Genomic DNA, 24,135 nt, shown 5'->3' on the forward strand with positions numbered 1-24,135 from the left:
TAGGTTACATCTGGCAGGGAGTGCAAGTAACGGAAGTATAACGTCCAGGTGAAGAAAAAAAGTTAAAAACTATGTTAAACTTAATCAGAAATTAAAAAATGATAGAGTGATCTGCAAAAAGCCACAGCGTCTCCTTCGCTGGAGTGTGTGGGTTTGTCGCATCCAGCAGTTTGTGGAGTTTGATTTGGCTGCAGCAGGAGATAGCACCTGAACCCAGTCTCAGGGGAGTGTAAATGAAGGTGGAGTGGCAGCATTCCTGTGCTGCTGTGTTTGGGAAATGGTTTAATTTCCTATCCTCCATCTGTCAACCATGAACTTCTACCTCTTTCTTACAATTTTGTGTACAGATCTAGATACAATACGTAAGTAATGTTAATATATGAACAATTTCTGTATAAGTAGTGAGCGATGATGCAATCACTTATAACTGGTGAGTTTTGATTTCATAATTTTTAGGGGTTTTTTACTAAGTGGCAGCTTCTAAAAGCCGCTGCTTCCCAGCATGTTTAGGGCTAAAATGAAAAGGTCAATGCTTTTAATAACAAAACACACAGTTCGGGCTTAAAAAAAACATAGTAAACATAACCCTAACTGTTGGTTTTGAAAAAATGGCAACCGATCAGGACCACAAATTTATTAAGCCAAATACGACAGGATTCTAAAAAACTGAACCTGTTTAGAACACTTCTGTTACAAGTCGCCAGCGCACCTTGGGCCTGATTCAGAGCCACTCGCGAGCGCACATGCACGAGACCCAGCCAGCGACGGGCGCTCCGTCGCTACGGGTCTCGCACCAAAATGGGGCGGCTGTCGATTGTGATTGACAGCTCGCCCCGTTTTGGAGGCGGGCAGGGGTGGTGGCTACACAAACGGAGATGTTCCCGAAGGAACACCTGCCGTTTGTGTCTTCCAGCTCTATTTAGAGCTGGAAGCTCACTGGGGTTTGCGGGAACGAGACCCTACCACAAGGGTCTCGTCGCAAGCCCTGATGGTCGTGATGGTTGTGACCATCGTGACCATTATCTGGCCACTCGCAAAAGCTGTATGTGGTCACCCACAGCTATGCGAGCGGCAAGGAGGCCGAAACAAAAAAAAAATGCCCTGATTCAGAGCGAGCGCTCTGGAAGAGCTTCCAGCTCTGAATCAGACCCCTTGTTACTTACTCATGCTCTGGGTGTCTTCTCCTCCAGGTCGCCAGTCACACTCCCGGAATCCTGCTCCTGGACAATATACTCGCCGTACTGGGACAGCATCTCCAATTGTTAGGAGTTTGGAACGCCGGTCTACAGCATGTGATACTGGATGAAGTTTCCTCTTCACCTGTAGGTTTAATTAATTACCTGCCTCGTATCCATTGGTTCAGCACCTTTCTTAAGCCTGTTGGTTCATCGCCGGCTTGCCGGCTATACGTGTCCTTCTGGTTCCTGACAGTCGTGGTCCTACTCGTCTGTGCCTGTTCTGCTGTGTTCTAGAACTCTAATCCTACACTCTCACTCCGTCATCTAGAGTGTACATTTTGTACTGCCTGCAGTGTTCCTGGGTTGTGCTGTGCCTGTGGCTTCGCCACTCATTGTAGTCATCTATTACCTTCTCAGCCTGTTACCACCTTGTCTCTCAAAGCCACATCCCGGCTGTCTAGCCGCACCTCGGCCCACAAGGCTGCATCTCAGCCTGTTACCACTTCGGCTCACAAAGCCGCATCCCAGGCTGTCTAGCCGCACCTCGGCCCACTAGGCTGCATCTCAGCCGGTTACCATCTCGGCTCTCAAAGCCGCATGCCAGCTGTCTAGCCGTACCTCGGCCCACAAGGCCGCATCTCAGCCTGTTACCACCTCGGCTGTCAAAGCCGCCTGAAAAAGCAAAGCCCTCTAGGCCACATCTCAATCTGTGAAACTACGCAAGCTTTACCTAGTAGACTTCTTCGAGATTACCTCACCTTTCCAGTCCTTAATCAGTCGCATAACATCTAGTGGCCCTAGGTTAACCGTGAAAGCCTCTGCTATCTAGAGTTAAGTGCAGACGGCCACCTAAGTACCGGTGAACATGTCCTGTTCTAAGGGAACAGAGGCTGGCTGTTATTGGTGAAGACCTCATCTGAGTGGTTCTACAGGTCTTACACGGTGAGTACTAGGAGTCCGTAACAACTTCAGAACATTGGACGCAAAATCAATAGTTATAAAATCAAAGTATTAAACTCTGCACCTCTGTGAACATAAACCAGCTGCAGTACAATTCCAAAGTGAGTACACCCAATACTCTATAAACAGGACAATAAGAATATGGAATAACCGGCGCTAGATGATGCTTTTCCTCTGATATAGATATCACTTCTTTTCTCTTTCCTATAAGGTGGAATCCCACTTACATTCGTATTCTAGCAGGTGTATATATAAAGGTATCTTTATACAGGCAACCACAATACGTGATAAAGAAGTCCCCCTTACATTCTACTTCTATCCCGCTTGCCTCAAAGGTTTCTTTTATATTGTCAAACTGGATTCGATGTAGTGCAGAAAATAAACTTTTCTAGCAGACAGAAACTTACTTTCTAGTTCTGTCTTCAATTCACATCAGGTTTTCTTTAAATCCTAAACCTCGGAATGCTGGAAAAGCATCATCTAGCGCCAGTTATTCCATATTCTTATTGCAAAATCAATAGTTGTATATAGAAGACTGTAGAAGCACCAGATTTACTAATGGTCGGTTTGTGAAACGACCAATAAATCGACCAGAAAACAAGTCCAAATAATAGCCATGCCTGTGGCAGACGTGCAGACTTCTTAGGGTTGGAAATAAAGAAAGAGCGTGGGGTCCTTCCCTAAATCCATAACCAGCCCTGGACCTTTCAGCCTGGTCTGGTAAAAGAAAATAGGGGGAAAAACCGGTGTGGATCCCCCGCTTTTTTTCCAATAACTAGCATCGGGCTGAACTAGCCAGGGGACTTAGTAGGAAAACACACAGCATGTGACCCCCCTCCTATAATGTAAAACCAGCCCCAAACTGGCAAAACCAGCACCAAAAAAATGGGGTCTACCTCTCAAGGAGCTATTTCCTGCACCCCTGGTGGTGGCGGGTGCATGGTTAATGGTGTAAAAAAATTGCTTACAGTGGGACTAAAGATCCCAGCTAGCCTGCCCCGGCATGCTGGCACTTGTGGAACCACAAGTGCCAGCATGCCCAGACATTAAGGGCCTGCTGGTACCTGTAGTCGCACTGTGAAGAAAATATTAAAATAATGACAGGACACAGACACCGACTATGTTAAACCTTTATTAAACACACTCACACATACACTTGATACTTAAATATTCCTTGGATCTGCTTGGTTCCATTCTCCATGTATTTGTCCACTCATCTTGGTAAAACAAAAACACACTGTGACCTGACAGTATGTACAGCGCTATCCCCAAAATTACAGTTCCCATCTAGGTTACTGTCATTAGAGTCTAGGCGGAAGAGCGCTGATTGGCCAAGAGCTGGATACTGCCACAGAAGCCATCCGCTGATTGGCTGAGAGTGTCCGGCTCTTAGTCAATCAGTACTTCCCCATTGACTCCTATGACAGTGACCCACGTGAGAACTGTCATTTTGTGAAGTGCTGTACATACATTGTGTGTCCATGGGATCGGGTCACAGTGGTTTATTGTTTTACCAAGACCGCTGTGTGAGTTTGTTTAATAAAGGGTTGATACAGTTAGTGTCCATGTCCTGTCATTCTTGTAATATTTTCTTTAAAGTGGGACTGCAGGTGCCAGCAGACCCTTAATGTGTGGGCATGCTGGCACTTGTTGTTCTACAGGTGCCGGCATGCAGGGGCAGACTTGCTGGGATCTGTAATCCAACTGTAAAGAACAGTATTATTATTTTTTTACACAATTAACCCTGCATCCAACAACTCCAGGAAAAGCTCAGAGCTTTCAGGAGGGTGGACCCGACTTTCTGAGGAATTCCAGTCCTAGGCTGACCAGGAAAAGAAGGGGGATGCCACGCTGGTTTTTCACCCCGATTTTCCTGTACCAGACCAGCTGAACTGTCCAGGGCTGGTTATGGATTTAGGGGAGGGACCCTATGCGGGTTTTTTTTTAATCTAACCCTGTCTTTACTTTTGATAGTAAAGAAGCGTGCACAGATCATAGTGATCTGGACAGTGCTTTCTTTTGGGGTTTGCCGGCGTGTTTTAACTGCAAAAAATTTACAGATATCACCATTGGGTTTCAATTAAAGCTAAAACCTGACAGATGATAATCTGCCTTTTTTAGACAGCAATGCATTGTCGTTAGCGTCAGTTTCTGTTGTTTTTAAAACCAACAGCAAACCGACCTTTAGTAATTTTACCCCCTAGTGTTTATTAGGCAGACGTATGTATTATAATAAGGAGTATTATACTGTATTAAGGATATTAAAAGTCTCATGGGGGATCCATAAAGTCTCATGGGGGATCCATAACCTGCATACTCTATAGATGGTCATGAGCTTCTTCAGTGACTTTGATTATCCTTATAACATACAGTAGGAAATGGATTATCCCATGTGATAATAGAAAAAGCCCTTGCATTGTATGCTTGCCGTCTTAGGATAGAAAACATTGGGCCTGATTCAGACCCACTCGCGAGCGGCTGTCCGCTCGCAAGTGGGTCGATGGTGTGCACTGAGCATGCGCACGACGGAGGGAGCTCCGTCGTGCGCATGCGCCAGACGCGACGAGCGAAGGACTTTCCTTCGCTCGTTGTGTCTGGTCAAAGGGGGCGTGCTGTCGATGTTGATTGATAGCACGCCCTCTTTGGTGGGCGTGCCGGGGGCGAGCCTCCCAGACGGGGGCGTTCCCAAGGGAACGCCTACCGTCAGAAGCCGGCCCACTGACATCACTAGTGATGTCAGTGGGAGTGATTTTGGCTCTGATAGAGCCAAAATCACTCCGGGCCTTGCGGTTGAGAAACTCAACCGCAGGCTCCGGCTCGCAGTGGCGATGGTCGCGATGGTCAAGACCATCGCGACCATCACCCTGCACGCTCGTATAGGCTGTGGGTGGTGACCCACAGCTATACGAGCGTCCAGGAGGACGCTCCATTTTTATGGAGGACGGCCCTCATTCAGAGCGTGCGCTCTGCTCAGAGCATCCGGCTCTGAATGAGGGCCATTGTCTCCTCATACAAAGTATTTGGGCTGTAGTAGTACAAAAAGGAACACAGAATTTTGTATGTTAACTTGCCGAAAATACAAATAATTAAACTTGTTTCAGATTCCAAGATTTCTTAATGAAAGTCCTTCCATATTGGTAATGTGCTTCAAGGTTATGAAATATTCTGCAGACATTTTACTTGAAGAAGTTGTCATTTTGATTATTGAAGACTTATTTAATAACTGAGCACACTATTTTATAGAGAGAAATCGCAAAAAGCATGCCTCTCAGGCACAAGTCAGGCCAAGCTTTTTCCTGAATTAGTAAGAGAAAGGGAATATCACTAACATTTTATTCTTGACTAGTGTTTTTCTACTAGGACTAGCAATGCACTGTTGTCAAATGTTCTGTGATGAATGTTGGATATAAATTAAATAAGATATTTCCCTTTACATACCATACTCTGGGCTACAAATAGTGTATTTAATTTTAGGATTATGTAGTATATAATATCAGATTGTAAACATCTGTGACCTACAAAATCACCAGTTATAATCGCTACAATAAATTCTCTTTACCTGTAGTTTGCGAAGCTTCTCTTTTCCTTCCCCAGACTGTATAGCTACCATTAAAGCACTGTGCAGCGAGGAATCTTTCTGCATGGGTTTCTGGACCACTGGACGCAAGTTTGCTTTTGGTCCAAACACAATATTGTTGTCAGAACTATCTGGCTCATCTATTACTGTAGAAGGTATAAAATCAGTATTTTGTTTCTCTTCTTTCTGTGTAACTATTTCAGGTACTTGTTGTGTCTTTATGGGTCCAAATAAGTTGGCTTGTTCTTTTTTCAGAGATTTTTCGCGTACAGCTTTTAAGAAGGGATTGGATGGGATAGCAGATGGTGGCGGAGAAAGACGGGAGGACTCAGTAGGAGCAGAAGGATTTATAATGCTAGTCTTTTCCGATTTATCCATTATAGTTACATTAGTATTTCTCCTTAGACTTTGTGAGCCGTTGAAAGTCTGCTGATCAGCTAACGGAGGATCTTTTTTAATGTTTATATGTAGCTGCTCATATTCACTGATGCTTTTGGTTATTGATTCCATTTTGGGATTTTTGTTTATCACTTGGCCATTACTATTGCCAAAATTTGTTCTCAAATGTGTACTGGTTTCTTGCTTATTTATAAGCTTACTTTCTGCTTTTGGCTCCTCGAGTGTAATATTCCTAGGGGTTTTGGATGTGGAGGTCAAAGGAAAACTCCTGTTGACAGAATTTGTCTCCTGTTTGGCATCTGCAGTTTCTGTTGATTTTCTATTTAAAGGTTCCGTATACTTGGATATAGCAGATGCAACGTATTGGCTAGATGTCCTGTTGGATGGTTTCAGAAATGATAGATCTTTTCTCTCCTTGTTAGTTTGTTCTGTGATGGTCATCCTTTCTTGTGAAACTGTTGAAAGCTGGGCTGGTTTTCTCTGTTGTGATTCTTTAACCTTGTCATTAACAGTCGGTTGCAGGAAAGGTTTCCCCTTAAATGTGTTTTCTATAATAATCATATTTTCATTCTGGCTTTTCACTACTTTGGTATGTTGTATTCCAGTAACTCTTTCATTTAAGACAGGTTTCAAAATTGGCATGCCTGTTTTCCCTTTGCTTGTGCTCTCATTAATAATCATCTGAGGACCTGCTGCTGGTAATGGCTTGGTCTGCTGTGATACATTGTCTCTGCAATTTAACTTACTAATAGGTAATGATGGTGTTGACCTTATGGAAGATGGAGAATTTGGTTTGTTCTCTGGTGCTTGATTTGGTTTCTGATTTTTGATAGATATAAACCTTCTAACAGATGACTCTTTTGAGTCTGTAGCTTGTGAATCCACAGAATTTGATCTCCAGAACTCTTTAGCTCTCTCAACGAGTGGCCCCTCTGTTTCATTCTTGAAACTTACATTTACATCTTTCTCAAAAGAAGACTGCGGACTTATTAGATTTCCAAGTTCATCTATCTTGATGGCACTAGCTGTAAGGGAAACATTCCTGTCATATTTTTTAACATCTGGTTTCGGTGGAACAACTGTAAATGTGGTCATACCCACTTTTGGTTCATATGTCTGCTGTCGCCACAGAGTTGGTTTAGCCTGCTCTTTCACGGTATTCACGTTCTTTTGTTGTGCACCCCAACTGTCTTTGATTTCCACTTTCTGTTTATGGTCAGGCATTACATCAGCACTGTCTTTAACTGGTCTTACTTGATTTGATGCTTTGATGGTGGGAGCTGACACAGACTGATTGGATAATGGATTTTCTTTTGCACTATTTTGCTTGTAGGGTACATTTGTGCTGTAATCATTTTTAGATGTACTTGATGTAAAGTTATCTGCAGACCATTTAGAACTGCCCACGCTGGATTTCTTTATATTGGAACCGGGTGGGAGATTGTTGTTGTATGTTACATTTGTTTTCCTTGCTACACTTTCTCCATCAGCAGAGACACAATTATTCTTTGCGTTTCCCACAGCAGGAGTTTGTTGGATTGTATTGTATTCTTTTGCAGGTGGAATGATGTGTGATTTTAAACTGTAGTTGGTAGACTCAGGAACCCCATCTATAATGGTGACAGGAACAGAAGAACCATGTTCTGTGGAGCCTTGATATGGATTAGTTTCCTCACTTAAAGTGCTTGACTGAGAGCTGATAAGATTGCTGTCGTCATTGTCTCCATCATCTAGATCTGTAAAATAAATACTGATGTCTTATACAAGCAGCATATCTGCAGCACCGTAACATTTGATATATGTCCATAAGAATAATTACTTATTTATAGTATAACTCTATAACATAGCACAATACCCAAAATTAAGGAAATGTATGGCCAAATACCTGGAGCTGAAACAATAGCCTGGAAACATTATGAAGGGTTCATGGAAACTCTTTCAGTAGGACATTATATAGCATCATATACAGTACAGGATGGTAAACAGTCCCCTTCAAGAGATAGAGTTACAGGATCTAAGAATAACCAGCTAAGCTCTCAGTGTAAATAATAAATAACAAAAAGTGCCATGTTTGTTTCAGTGCTGTGGAATAATTTCTGGAGGAAATGTGAGGTGGTGCCATCAAGGACACTGAGAAACAGGGAAGGGTCAGCCAAGAGTGCCAGGTCTGGGGCACGTGTTGCCTGCAGCATTAGAGAGACTGTGCATCATTCCCACTCCCTCATGCACTTTAGGAGTCAGTAAGCAGAGGAGGCAGGGGGGATCCTGTTCAATATGTTAAATTGTACTTAGAGGCAAGTAATCAACATAATATATATACTGTATATATAGTAGGCAATTGAAAGTTTTCAATTAGCTTCATTGGGCCAATACTTACATGTCATTATTGGGGTCAAACTAAACAAAGAGCTGATGGGTTAAAATATGTGGGACAGGCATATGGAGGTGCTATATGGATGGGGAAGGTGTTTTAAACTTGCAGGTGGGAGTTACAGGTGATTTTATAAAATAAAAAGTAGCCTAAATTTACCCCAAAATCATCTTTTTTTTAAACTTTTTAGTTTTTTCATTTATATTTAAATGGAAAAAAAGAATGCTTTTTATAATTTTATAAAAAAATTTTAAAATGCACAAATCAGCCATTTCAAGCATCTTTAACCTCAAAATATTTTTTTTAGGACAGTAATTAACATCCATACTGTTACCGAATATTTTTATTTTTTTCTTTTTGCGGGGAAAGGTTGATTTCCATATATTTAAAAAAAAATTTACAGCATGTTTTTGTCGGAAAAATGATCGTGCCAATTTTATTCAGTTGGATAGCAAGAAAATCGGGAGCACGCATACCCACTGTAATTAAAAAATGGGAGCGTTAAGTTTTGCGGCAAAAACCTTGCAGCTAATTGGATATTGAAAAAAAGGGGGAAGGAAAGGGGACTGGGAAGAAAGATTCTGCACCAGCTAATTGGATATGCCCCTTATTGTTGCTACATTGATACTTTACAACACAATAATGTAAATAGTACTGATAATAAAGTCATACTTGATATACTTCAATACTTTTATTTAACCATATATTCTCAAGATCAATGTGATTAATAATAAAAAGTACTTTTGGCAGGATATATCGCTACCACAATTGACTGCTACTCAGGTTACCTCTCTCATTCAACCTATCACTGAACTGGAAGTTATGACAGTTATGATGGGCCTCAAGTCTTGTAAATCTCCTGGCCCCTGTGGCCTCTCAGGAGAGTTTATTAAGGTGTTATGTAAGCCAAACAAGGACCCCACACTACCAGCATTTTACAATCCAATATAATTATTAAATGTACACTATACATTTTACACCAAGATAATTGAAGAATGGTTCAAACTGGTGGTTCCCTTTTTTGTGAACCGGGACCAAGCAGGTATTGTCTGGGGCCAAAGCTCTGTTACCCACATACGCAAAGTTCTGGCACCTCTGCAAGACTTTGGTGATGTTCATGCTGATGATTGTCGAAGCTGAATAATTGGCTCAGACAAGTTCAGTTTAAAATTTTATACCGACGACGCCATCTTGCGACTGGCCGCAAGACGCCATCTTGAAAATGAGATCGCAAGATGCCATTTTGCGAATGGCCGCCTAAGTGCCATTTTAGATAAACTCACATATTAGTACATGTGGCGATAATACTATTAGCACCATGCGATTGCATCTTTCACCATTTCTCATACACACATTAATACACACAATTGTGCTGTTAACTAGTCACATATTAGTGAATGCATAGGACTTTGTATGAAACCGCTGTTTTATTAGCTTTATGTGCACGCATCTGCCCCAAGTTAACTAGCGTCCTTATATCAAACCCCAAATACTCACACGTTACATAATCACACATAAGCTTTAAAGTATATGATTTAAGTTGGTTCAGTTAGTTTAAATGCTGAGAAATAAAGATATTTGATAACTAAGGTTTTATACATGCTAAACAAGTCGTGTTTGGTTTCGTACTGATGTGTACTCTTTTTACAGTATTCCGGTGCTATCGGTGGGGAGATCGCATCATGCATTCTCGAGTTATGGATCGCAGAGCCCAGGGGCGGATTGGGATGAAAAACCAGCCAGGGAAAATTCTGGTAGCAGCCCTAATGGGGGCGGTTCTGCTGAGGGGGTGGAGACTGTTGAGGAGAGCGGGATACTCCCTCCCGTAGAGGCCGTCCATGCATCTGTTGATGCAGTTGTGTCTGCGACTTAATGCCAATGTCAAAAAAGCCCTTCCCTGGTGTACATCCATGCATCTGAATGTGCAAGGACAAAGACACCCACTGTCAGTGTGCACAGACGCTGCAATCATGCTTTGTGCAGCTTCAGACGCCAACGACAGTCGCGCCATTGAAACTTGCACCAGCCCTATGCTAGGGGCAGATCATCCAAATAAGTATGGCCTCCAATGTGAGCGATTCAGCGTCTATGTACACAACCACTTTCCTCAGCACTCCTGTGTCACTCCAATAACACACCCATCATTACATCTGCGTCTGATTAGCCAATCCTGTGTAACCAAACAGGAACGGCCAACACATTTCTGATGCACTTATTTGTGTGTGTCCAAATCTGTACTGCATATCTGTACAAACACCTTCAGTATGTATGTGTGGTGTAACTCAGACAACAAACACCACAACACTGCGTCCAACATTGCTGCCGCGTTTGACTCAGAATAAGACCCACAATGCTGTATACTATGTCATACTGGTGCTTGCTATATAATATAACTACAAATGGGACATTCATATTTACTAATACTCACTAACATGGTTGGACACCATAGATCATAGTGGCCCTGATTCAGAGCCGGACACTCTGAAAGAGCGCTCGCTCTGAATCAGGGCATTTTTTTTTTGTGTGGCCTCCTGGCCGCTCGCATAGCTGTGGGTGACCACCCACAGCTATTGCGAGCGGCCAGATGATGGTCGTGATGGTCTCGACCATCGGGGCTTGCGACGAGACCCTTGTGGTAGGGTCTCGTTCCCGCAAGCCCCAGTAAGCTTCTGGCTCTTAATAGAGCCGGAAGCTCACCACTGATATCACACGTGATGTCAGTGGGGCCACCCCCAAACGGCAGGCGTTCCGTAGGGAACGCCTCCGTTTGGCCAGCCACCCCCCCTGCCCGCCTCCAAAACAGTGTGAGCTGTCGATCAAAATTGACAGCCGCCCCCCCTTTTGGTGCGAGACCTGGAGCGACAGAGGGCCCGTCGCTAGCCGGGGCTCGCGCATGCGCATGCCGGAGCCAGCTCCGGCATGCGCAGTGGCCTAACATCGACCCGCTCGCGAGCACATAGCGCTTGCGAGCGGGTCTGAATCAGGCCCTGTGTTCACTCTAAGGGCCTGATTCAGACCCGCTCTCTGCTGCTGCCCGCAAGCTGGGATTGTAGGTGGTTTTTTTTTTGTTCTCCAGGCGCTCGCAAAGCTGTGGGAGACCACCCACAGCGGTATACAATCGGGAAGCCAGCTGCCTTAATACCGTCAGCTGGCTTCCCGACTATCATATTCGATCGGGATGCCGGGCGCCGCGAGTGGACAGCCACGGGGGGGGGAGGGTTAGGTTTAGGGCACCCGGGGGAGACAGGGTTAGGCACCCCCCCAGGAGGGTTAGGGTCAGGCTAGGGGGAGGGAGGGTTAGGCACCCCCCCGGGGGACTTAGGTTTAGGCAGCGGGAAGGGGGGATTAGGGTTAGGCACAGGGAGGGGGAGCTTAGTGTTAGGCGGGTTAGGTTAGTAGATACCTACCTTAGGACGATCAGGATTTCCAGTGCTGTCGGGCTTCCACTGCCGGGCTCTGCTGGTTTGTCGGGCTGCCGCTGCTGGGATTCGAGCTCCCGGCCATGCAGCAGCCGGGATATCATACCGATTCCTACACAGCTTCTGCGAGCGGCCAGGAGACAATCACGATAATCGCGACCATCGACTTTGCGACGAGACACTACGGTATAGCAGGAAGTCCACTATTGACATCAGTGGTGATGTCAGTAAGACCTCTCTACAAATGCCAGGCATACCTAAGGGAACGCCTTCGTTGTCCAGCCACCCCCCCTAACCGCCCACAAAATGGGGCGAGCTGTCACTCACCATCAACAGCCGCCCCGTGTTGTTGCGAGCCACGTAGCGACTGAACTTCAGCCGCTCAGCGGGGCCCGCGCACACTGGACGCGGCGCATGCGCAGTGCCTAAACATCAGGCCGCTTGCAAGCGCACAGCCCTTGTGACCGGGTCTGAATCAGGCCCTAGATCCGATGCCGGACCTAGAGAAAGGGCACTTTTGCGCATGCCTAAGGCACGTGTCCGAAAAGAGCCATGGTCAAGGAAAAGGGGGCGTGTCTTTATGACACATCCCCTTTATGTCAGTCTTTGGGGCGTGCCCCCAAGCGCTGCGGTCACTGTGAATGGATGCCGGGAGCATGCGCCCAGCATCCACTCACCGACGCCGACCGCTGCACCACCATTTACCCCACCGATGGGACACTGCGGCCCACGGGTGGGGACAGAACCCCCAGGCTTGTTTCAGAAGGGCGCTGCGCCGGAGGGCAGGGTGCTTTCTGCCCTTTAGAAATAGGGCAGGGCACAGAGCCCCGCTGAAACAGTCTAGAAGGAACGCTAGATCACATGACTGCACATAATTCTCTGACCACAGTTTCCAGCATAACCTGTAAACAGATCCACCTGTATACACTAGCGCAGGTGGCGATTCAATTCATTGCGATGTTGAATAGCCCCGGGAAGGAGTTACTGGAGCTATTCAATTGACCGCACTGTTAAGTCTGACTAGAACCACTTAAGTCGGGAATGCCAGTGACCGCGCCTTAAGCTGGGTATTTAGTCGCGCTAACCGGCATCCGACCAAAGTAACGGCCACAATGCCCACAATGCTGTAGGATTTCTGCTCTCACCTCAGGAGGGTGCATGCAGAAATCCTCTCAGTCAGACTTAACAGAATGGTCAATTGAATAGCTCCTTTCCGGGCTATTCAACATCACACTGAATTGAATCGCCCCCAGAGAGACACTACTGACAAAATAACAGCACATCACCGCCTCACTGACGGACATACTGTACACATTTCAGAAAAAGTAAATCTTTTTAAGGGCCTCATTTATTAACGAGTTCTATCATTCACAACAAGTGATACATTGCGTATGATAATGGTGCTCCGGCCAATCAGCTCCCAACTGTCATTTTTCAAACAGATGACAGTTGGGAGGGTGATTGGCTGGAGAACTATTATCATACACAACGAGTTTTATCACTCATTAATAATTGAGAACCCTAGTCACTTACACTATTCTACCAGTTAAGGGGACCTGCGTGGGGGAGGGGGATGGGGGGTGCCGAGGATGAGGGGGGGTGAAGTGTTTGGAGCTGTGAGGAGAGAGCAGGAAAGGGGACATGTGTGGTGAGGAGGGTTGTCGGGGGTGCCACAGATGGGAGTGGGGAAAGTGTTCGGATCTGTGAGGCTAGGGGACCTGTGTGGGTGTTTAGGGGGGTGCCGTGATTGGGGGTGGGGAATATTTGCAGCTATGAGCAGCAAAGGGGACCAGTGTGTGGGGGAAGCGGGGCTGTTTATTGGGGTGGGGGAAGCATTTGGAGCTATGAAGAGAGAGCAGGAAAGGGGACCTGTGTGGGGAGTCAGGGGTGCCGTGGATGGGGCGGGGCAGTGTTTGGAGCTATAAGGAGAGAGCAGGAAAGGGGTCCTGTGTGTGTGTGGCGGGGAGGCTGCGGATGGGGGTGGGGGAAATATTTGGAGCTATGAGGAGAGGAGCAGGAAAGGGGGGCCTGTTTATGTGTGTGGGTGGGGGGGGAGTACCTGGAGCTATGAGATGAGGAGCAGGAAAGAGTACCTGTGTGTGTGGGGGAGCGGGTTGAGGATGCCGCGATTGGGGGGGGGAAATGTCTGGAGCTAGGACCTGTGTGTGTGGGGGAAGTGTCTGGAGCTAGGACCTGTGTGTGTGGGGGAGGGGGAGGGGATGCCGCGATTGGGGGGGGGTGTCTGGAGCTAGGACCTGTGTGTGTGGGGGAGAGGATGCCGCGATTGTGGGAAGTGTCTGGAGCTATGAGGAGCAGGAAAGAGGACCTCTGTGTGTGGGGGGGAGGGGATGCCGCGATTGGGGGAAGTGTCTGGAGCTATGAGGAGCAGGAAAGAGGACCTGTGTGGGGGGGGTCGGGGGTGCCGCGATTGGGGGGGTCAAGTGTCTGGAGCAATGAGGTGAGGAGCAGGTAAGAGGTTCTGTGTGTGTGGGGGAGGGGGTGGGGCCGGGGGTGCCGCGATTGGGGGGGAGTGTCTGGAGCTAGGACCTGTGTGTATGGGGGAGGGGATGCCGCGATTGGGGGGGGGGTGTCTGGAGTTATGAGGTGAGAAGCAGGAAAGAGGACTTGTGTGTGTGGGGGAGGAGGGGGGGTCGTGGTGCCGCAATTGGGGGAAGTGTCTGGAGCAATGAGGAGCAGGAAAGAGGACCTGTGTGTGGGGGCGGGGGTCGGGGGTGCCGCAATTGGGGGGGGGCAAGTGTCTGGAGCAATGAAGTGAGGAGCAGGTAAGAAGGCCTGTGTGTCTGGGGGAGGGGGGGGTCGGGGTGCCGTGATTGGGGGGGGGGAGTGTCTGGAGCTATGAGGTACAGGAAAGAAGACCTGTGTGTGTGGAAGGGGAGGGGGTGCCGCGATTGGGGGGGGTTGTTTTTGGAGCTGTGTGGGATAGGGGTAAAGAGCTGGGTATTATTTCAACATATACAGTATATTTTGACTACCTACCTTCTGACTAGGCTGCGCTTCTGGGACGGCTGCTTGCAGATCAGTCACACCACACTGCAGTGCAAATGGAGATGTCCTGGAGGCGGGCCTTCGGTTGGGCTGGAGGCGGAGCCATCAGTGGTGACTGACTGGCTCCGCAAAAGCTTATGGGAGGAGCTGCTGCGGCTGGGCATGCGCAGTAGCTCCCCCGACGGCCATTTATTTTTTTAAAGTGTACTATTTCTGCCCGATCGGAGCTGAGCTGAGCTCCGATCGTGGCAGCAGGCAGGAGGGGTGAGTAAAGGAGGGCCACCAGTCACTACAGGGAACAAAGGGACCGGCCCAGTGGGAAATGGCCCGGTGTCCCGGCGGCCCAATCCGCCCCTGGCAGAGCCTACAAGCAACAAAATGTATATTTCATGAACAACTGTTAGGATGTTGCGGGGGGCGGGAAGGGAAATTTCCCTAGCTGTTAGAGACAGGGAGAGTCTATTTGAACCAGCCTGTTAAATGCTCTGTAACAGATGCTTCTCCCCTGGGAACCAATGACATCAGCAACAAACTTCTCTATTGTCCTGTCTATTCTGGGGGGGTATAAATATGTGTGCTCAAACGCTGGGTTCTTAGTCTTCGTGCTGAATGCTGGGGGGTCTCTTGCTGATGCCTATCTTCGGGTCCGGAAGCGCTGCGTATGTATACTGTACTTGGGTCTGTATAATTCCTTTTGCGCCTAAATTGTGTCTGGATCAATTGCTTGTAACTATCTGAACTTTTACTTGTGCTTTGGAACCACAGATTCAAGGTCTAAGTCTTTATTTACTGTATGACTGCGTACGCAAATTAGCGTCATCCTTAGAGGTTTATAGGAAGGATTTTAGAAGGTACAGGCAGGGGTATATAGAGGTTCTGATCCAGTATCATTAGTTGGGGGCTCGTAGTGAAGTCACTTAACTGCTCACACGGTACATACAGCTATCGATATTTCAGCAAAGGGTGGAGTGGCCACATGCAGGGTTTGCCTGCAACCGCTTTGTGCTGAAAGGTCGCTATCCATCTCCATGTGAATCAAGAAGCTGACTAGAATCCAGGGACAAGAGAGGAAAAAGTTTGTTTTCCTCTGTTCATAGAACCTTACGTTTAAAGGGGTGCCGCAGTACTGAGTACGCGGCTAAGTCGTAGGTTTGCGCATAGCAAAGACTCACTTTTGTGTACGCAGTTAAAAAGTCATTATACGGTTGTGTGGTAGTCACATTATTGTGTATGCGGCTGGTCGCACAATAGCGTATACGCACTTCCGGTTCTGCTGCCACGTGTTTTAACAAAGCCGTTGAGGTTTACTTTTTTTTTCTGCAATTGTTACCAATATCTGGGTTAACGTTTATTTTTCTGCGCAGGAAAAAAAGTGTGTAACAGTGAATATTTGTTGAACAAAGTTAAGGGTACCGTATGACCTTTAAGGGCTAGGTGCAAGGGTTAGTCTAGCTGCTCGGTAAGTAGCTTTACCGTTCTATACACATTAGCAGGTGTACATGTTGTCTTTGTTGTAGAGAGGTGCGTGAGAGTAGCCGACATATAAACTCTCATAGGTGTGGAAGTTGCCTTACTAAATCTTATCCGGGTGTGGACGTTGCCTTTTTCAAATCTTATCCAGGTGTGTGGGCGCCGCCGACTTAAATCGTCCACAGGTAAGTGAAAGTATCTTGATTGTCTTTCACCAGTTTAAATCTTTATTGAAAAGCGTAGGAGTTGTCTCAGAATGGGTGCCGCGCAAACAGTAGAGATGTTAGACAATGATGTGCTGCTAATGGAGGCACAGATCGGATCGGCACGTCGTACCATGCATACTAAGTACGGTACTTATGCAATAAGGTATTGTGATTTATGGTTTAATATGACGAGGAAGAGTGTTAGACAGTTTCCCAGAATTGGTATTTTTGATAAAAATGTGTTAGACAATGTCCGGGATCACATCAGTTTGATGCGCTCCCGAGAGAAAAAGGTTAAATATTTTGAATGTTTAAAACTGTGGCAGCATGAAGGGGATGCGTGGCTTAAAAATGTTCAAACGACGCAAACTAGCGTCGTGAGCACATTGCCAGAAAATACATCCGCGGCGCTAAATTGCAATACGGGCGAGCAGCAAAATGGCGCGCCCATGCGGCAAGGTAGCGTTGTGGAGAGTATTGCCAGCAGTTCACACTCACCTCCCCCACCTTATGTGGATGGAGGTGCAAGTACAGTTACAAAAAATACCCATAAAAATGTAACAAGCAACTTGTACCCTCTCTTAAGCAACTATAAAGAAAATGTTCATGATGCGGATGATGAGCCTATTGTAATGTCTGCCATTTCCCATGCTGTGCAGATGATAGATGCTGCATCACCACAATCATGAGTGGTGCCGCCATCTCCATCGGTAACAGCAAGGGAAGTGTTAATGCCCTCTGCACCCATAGAGGAAGTTGTTCATACCATACGTAGCAGCAGCAGACTAAACCCCCAGCCAGGTAATCAGGTCAAAGGTAGCAGCGCTACCGGTCTGCATCCCATTCGGACAATAACTGTTCCAAATGGAAATGCAGATGCAAACAGTATAGTGCCCACGAGGGAAGTAGTAATGCATTTTCCTTGGACAAGAGCAGAACTAAATTCCATCATAAATGATTTCCCTGATCCCAAAAAGGAATTAGCCAAATGTCAAAGATTTTTGAGAAATTTGGGTAGTTCACATGAACCCACTAATAAAGATTGGCGTGTGGTGTTAAGGGCCTGTCTGCCACGCAATACCGACGTGACAAAATTTATCACGGATTGTGTATTGGATGGTGACGTTCCCTTAACAGACCAAGTAAACCAAGGTAACATTTCCCGCATGGTAACTCAATTGGGTATATATTTTCCAGTAGTAGTTAACTGGAACAAAATTTTCACCATTAAGCAGAAGGAGAGTGAAACTGCAGAAGATTATTGCGATCGGGCTCTGCAGGCTATCACCCAGTACACTGGGATAGAGGATATTAAAGATGGCACTCACCACCGGGGAATGATAGTCACAGTACTTGTGGACGGTCTGAAAGAGAGTTTAAAAACTCAGGTCCAGACCTCACAGCCTGGCTGGCGGGGACTCACAATAGATACCCTCATAGAAACCGCCATCGAACATGATAAAAACATCTCCAAGAAGAGAGAAGCCCAGAGCGAAAAACTAATGGCTGTCAGTATACAAGCTCTGGAGGGAATGACGGTAACATCACAGCCAACAGACACACTTGCACTTGCACACACACTCATTTCTGAACAAGTATGTGCTCTCACTAACCCCACGCAACAACAAACACAACTCTATCCCACTAACCCGATGCAACCACAGGTCCCAGGCAACCCACCAACTTCTTATCCCCCACAAAACCCTTACCCTCCCTATCCTTACCCATATCCACCACCTTTACCCTCTGCGCAAATCTCACAACACCACATGTCTTCACCCGATACACGAACATGTTTTAACTGTAAACAAACAGGACACTTAAGTAGAAACTGTACAGTAAAAAGATTGGGATACCACATCAGGGAAGACCTGGATATCCCCATAAGGGATATGCACAGAGGCCAGCAAATGTTCAGCAGGCCCCAGCTCCAATTGTAGTCGTAAATGCTTTATTGGAGAATGGTAGCCAACGCTAGGGGTCAGGTCATACCTGTAGTCTACAGATAGTCAGGTTAATGGGAAGTACTAGGGAAGAACCGGTCATGATGGCTGATGTAGCTGGTACTGAATATCCTTTTCTTGTAGACACAGGGGCGACCAGGTCAGTGATAAAATCTCCCGTTAATTTGCAGGTGACCAACGAGACAGTACCAACAATGGGTGTAACAGGTAAAGTGGAACATTATCCTTTAACAAAGTCCACAGAGGTTACTACTGGGCCGTTGCATACCAGGCATTCTTTTCTCCTGGCTGCTGCGGCTCCTACTAACCTACTGGGCAGAGACTTGTTATGTAAGATGGGATGTGTTATATATTGCACCCCTGATGGTGTATTTTTAGATATCCCAGAGAGAATGGTATATGAGGTGCGGGATATGTTAGACACTCCTCAAAGGATAATGTATCACTCTACAGTTTTAAATGAAACTCCATCACAGGTAGATGAAATGTTGTCCCTAATTCCAGATTCCCTTTGGACTAAAGATGGACAGGACACTGGATTAATGGCAAATGTAAGTCCCGTAATGGTAAATTGAAAAAGCGGTAGGCAAGCTCCAAAAATTCCCCAGTACCCACTAAAACAGGAGGTAGAATTAGGGGTTTTTCCAATAATTGAGCGATTATTGCAACAGGGAATTTTAGTTCATACAGCTAGTGAAGCCAACAGTCCCATTTTCCCAGTGAAGAAGAGTGGTGGGAGGGGTTATAGGCTGGTACAAGACCTTAGAGGTGTTAATAAGGTAGTAGAGAGCCAATTCCCTGTAGGGCCAAATCCAGCTGTCATTTTGATGCAGATCCCACCAAATGCAACCCATTTCACTGTCATTGACCTCTGTTCTGCTTTCTTCTCTGTGCCGCTCCATTCTGACTGTCAGTATCTATTTTCATTTACATACAGAGGTTTACAATACACATGGACACGATTACCCCAAGGTTTCATAGACAGCCCCAGTATCTTCTCCCAGGCATTGCACGACTGTTTACAATCTTTTCAACCTAGCAATGGATCTGTTCTAATTCAATATGTGGACGATTTATTGTTATGTTCTGACTTGTTTATGTCATGTTTGAATGATACTAAACTTTTGTTACTTCATCTTTCACAAACAGGACACAAGGTGGCTAAGGACAAACTACAGCCGTGCCAATCCAGAGTAAAATATTTGGGACACTGCCTAACCCAGGGGTTAGATAGAATCCAGGCCATACAAAACATGACACAGAATCAACAGCAAATTCGCACCTTCTTGGGAATGTGTGGATACTGTAGAATGTGGATACCAGGTTTTTCTATTTTGGCCTTACCTTTACAGGAATTAGTCTCTTCCTCAAAGCCCGATCGTGTCATACACACAGAGGAATCAGAGCAGGCTTTCCTTAATCTTAAGGATAGTCTGACGAAAGCTCCTGCATTGGGAATACCCAATTATGAAAAACCTTTTGATTTGTATTGTACGGAAGCCGATGGTTGTGCTGCAGGTGTCCTTACACAAAAACATGGTGATGCCAGTAGGCCCGTAGCATACTACAGTGCCCAATTGGACACTGTGGCAAGATCACTCCCCACCTGTTTGAGAAGTGTAGCAGCTACTGCTCTATTGGTGAGTAAAAGTGAGGACGTAGTATTGGGCCATGATATGATTGTCTACACTCCCCATGCTGTATCTGCTCTGTTGAACTCAGCTCAAACCAGACACGTCTCCTCGGCTAGGTTCACCAAATGGGAACTAGCTCTAATCGCTCCTGCAAATATTACTGTTAAACGTTGCAGTACGCTGAACCCAGCAACATACCTACCATATGTACAACATGATGTACAAAGGGTGGAAGGAGAGGAGTTGCTGGCGGGAGGTGAGTTCGGCAGACATAATGATACGCACGATTGTATGACATATCTGAATCAGACCTTTACTGCCAGACCTGACATACATGACACACCTTTAGAGAATGTGGATGTAACTTTTTATACGGATGGGAGTTGTCACAGACAAACAGACACAGGTGAATTATGTACAGGTTATGCTGTTGTAAATGACACAGACCATCATAGAAACTAAACCTCTCGGTCCTCCTCACTCAGCCCAGGTGGCAGAGTTAGCAGCACTGACTAGAGCATGTGAACTGGCAGCAGGCAAATCTGCTAACGTTTACACTGACTCGAGGTACGCGTTCGGGGTGGTGCACGATTTTGGGGCTCTATGGAGTCTGAGAAATTTTATGACAGCAACAGGCACACCAGTTGCACATTCCCGACACATAAAACATCTTTTAGAAGCAATCCAACTGCCCAAAGCGGTGGCAGTAATTAAATGCAAAGCCCATACATGTGAGGATGACCCGGTGTCACTGGGCAACAGCAGAGCTGATGAAGCTGCAAAATGGACAGCAGGGTTAAAAATGTTTTCTCCAACTGAAACAATTATGTCATTTCAAACAATTTATATGCTGAACTTAATTGAGGTGCAAAATTTGTGTTCAATTCAGGAAAAATCCATTTGGAAGTCCAAGGGATGTGGGCAAGAGTCCTCTGGGCTCTGGAGGGACGGACATGGTAAGCCAGTAGCCCCCAAGGCATATTACCCCAGCCTGGCTGAGGCAGCACACGGCCTGACTCATCTGGGTAAACAGGGTATGTGCAAGTTGGTGAGGGCATACTGGTGCGCACCAGGTTTTTCTTCACAAGCAGACAAGATAGCAATGTCCTGTCTGACCTGCTTGAGAAAGAACATAGGGAAAGCGATCCCTACCGAACCGTCCCACATTCCACAGACTGATGGACCTTTCCAGGTGATACAAATTGATTTCATCCAATTACCACCCTGCAGGAACCTTAAGTATGTATTAGTGTGCACAGACGTATTTTCTAACTGGGTTGAGGCCTACCCAGCGGCCACTAATACTGCTGCGTTCACTGCCAAGAAAATAGTTCAGGAATTTGTATGCAGGTACGGTACCCATAAAATCATCGAGAGTGATAGGGGTACCTATTTCACAGATGATGTTTTTCAAAATATGTGTAAGCTGATGGGTATTAATAGCCGACTTCATACCCCCTACCGACCGCAAGCCAGTGCCAAGGTAGAGAGGATGAAGGGGACTATTCAAAATAAGCTAAGTAGGGTGTGGCCTGACCATCAAGCGCAGTGGATGTGTTTTCCTATAGCTCCACAAAACACGGCTTGTTTCTACGGACCCCTGCTGCCTTAGAGGGTTCACTCACACCCGCTGTCGGCCTGCGTTATTGCTGTCCCCTTGCCTATACTCCGGGGGTGAATTTGAGCTCCGGGGCCGTTGCGGCCTATCACACGTCCGGAAGCACCGGCCTCGATTTTGGCACCCAGGCCGAGGCGGCCGCGATCACCGCCGATCGTCACAGCCGGACACAGCCACGCCACCTGCAGCCTCCACACCTTGCCCAAACCCCCATTACCTGACGGAGATCCTGGGCCCTGCGGATACTCAGCACTGGAGGCTCCAGTAAAAGATTGGTGGCTGAGGGACGTGACCTCCTAATCCAAGCAGACGTGCTTCCCCGGAGCCCCTGTAACTCCCTTGTATCCCTCATCTTTACCGGGGTCTGCCGCCCCTATCTGGGTCCCTGGTGACTGCTCCTCTCACCTCCGTGCTCTGGGCCAGTTCCCCCTGCAAATAGCACTCTTCTAGCAACACTCCCGGTGTCGTGGCCTACCCGCTCACCTGAAGCCGCGGTCTTTCCTAGACGGCCGGAGTCATCCAGACGTCCAGAGCAGCTTTTCTGGTCATAAAATCCCATCTCTGGAGCCTGGGCGGCTGGATTGGTGAATCCATGTACACCTGTGCCTCCTATCCTGACATGCCCATTGTTTTCCCCGGATAGTGGCTGTAACAACAACCCAGCCATCTTGCTTTTCTGGAGTCTGGTAGTTACATAGGGGACTCTCCTCACTTGCTTGGTCACCTCCTCTATACGGGTCGTTCGGCAGAAGACGGAGCCCAGTACCTGTGTGTTACACCATCCTTGCAAGCAGACAATAATCTAATAGATACTTACCAGAGTCAACTGTGTAGACGATGTGAAGAAACCTATCTAGAGAATGTTGTCCCTATCCGGGTAATGCTTTACCTACCCATCCAGATTTCTGAGTCGCTTCCCCCAAAACACTCCTCTGGTCCATTTCAAATTGGGATTTCTACTCATTTATCCGACTATGCCGTCAAAGAAAACAAGACAACAAAAACTTCCAGCACCGATCCGATTTCCTACTGCCCCTATATCTAAAGTCGGACAGATGCCTTCCCCAACATCTGGAGCGTCATCTATGTACACTTCACGGGATTCGATTTCACCAGCTGACCTGGGACTAGACCTGGATGTTAATGCACCGCTAACCACACAGGCAATGTTTCAGGTTTTTGCAGTGTTTTGGTCTGAAGTGTTAAAGGGTGTGGATACTTCTATACAATCTATCCGAGCTGATATTCTGGGGCTGGGCGATCGCACAGACCATCTAGAGGTGAAGATGCAGGAATTGGTCTCATCTCATAACGAACTCCTCTCAGCCCATGCAGAACTCCAATCGGATGTTACATGAGAGATAAAATGGCGGATATGGAGGATCGCTCACGAAGAAACAATCTGAAGATTCGTGGTATCCCAGATTCTGTATCTAACGCAGAGTTACCAGATTAAGTTTCAAAGTTGTTTCTTAAATTGGTGCCTACGGCTACTCAACAAGACTTGTTAATTGATCGGGTACATCGTCTTCCCAAACCGAGATCAGGATCTGGAAATTACCCGCGAGACACTTTAATGCGTGTCCATTTCTTTCATTTCAAAGAGCAAATCTTGCGTGCAGCACGTCAATCTGAAGGCACGGACACCCTAGGGGGTCTTCAAATCTTTCCTGATCTGTCTGCTGCTACTCTGTCCAAAAGATGCTCTTTCCAGCCCATTACTACACCTCTAAGAGATAATGACATCACTTATCGATGGGGGTTCCCCGTAAAGCTCCTGGTCAGCTAGGAGGCTTCCTCATACGTAACTGTGGAAGCTGGAATTAAGCTTCTGGCGGAAAGGGACATCCCAGTGTCTACTCGAGCTTCTGGTCCCAGCGGTCAAGTATCTCAAGACTGGTCTAAAGCTACATGAGAATTCTACATACATACAGCTACTGTGTTAATTATGTTATATTCTTGTCAGTCCTGTTTTCTCGATAGGATCAGAGATATTAGATTTATATTTTACATGAGATAGTCATCTCTTAAGTATGTTTTTCCTTGTGTTTTTTTTATTTTGTCTGATTGCACTAAATTAGAAAGCAATAATATGTTTACTTGTATTTTTGTCAGTTTAAGAGCCTTACTTACCATTAGGAAATCAGGGGAGGGAACCCTTAAGAGTTTTCCACCTTCTTAATATTGCAAAAAGTCTAATTTTGAGCCTCCTTTCTAGTACATCTGTAGTTAAATAAACATGTTTATAGCATATTGATTATGATATCCTGTGTAATTCAGATTCCAAAATTCTCATGTTATCACTGCTATTTATGTTGTTTTGTGGGTTTAGC

The 24,135-nt window shown here is 46.3% G+C and overlaps 1 protein-coding gene across 1 annotated transcript in view; it reads right to left on the reverse strand.

Moving 5' to 3' along the window:
* COBL (cordon-bleu WH2 repeat protein) overlaps positions 1-24,135 on the reverse strand; it is a 440,790-nt gene that overhangs the window by 23,622 nt on the left and 393,033 nt on the right. The window contains exon 15 of the mRNA XM_088464406.1: positions 5,698-7,850. Within this exon, the coding sequence (XP_088320532.1) occupies positions 5,698-7,850 (2,153 nt within the window). The remainder of the gene's footprint in view (positions 1-5,697; positions 7,851-24,135) is intronic.

This window comes from Taudactylus pleione, unplaced genomic scaffold (assembly GCF_031769625.1).
Source record: "Taudactylus pleione unplaced genomic scaffold, aTauple2 ptg000054l, whole genome shotgun sequence".
NCBI lineage: Eukaryota > Metazoa > Chordata > Amphibia > Anura > Myobatrachidae > Taudactylus > Taudactylus pleione.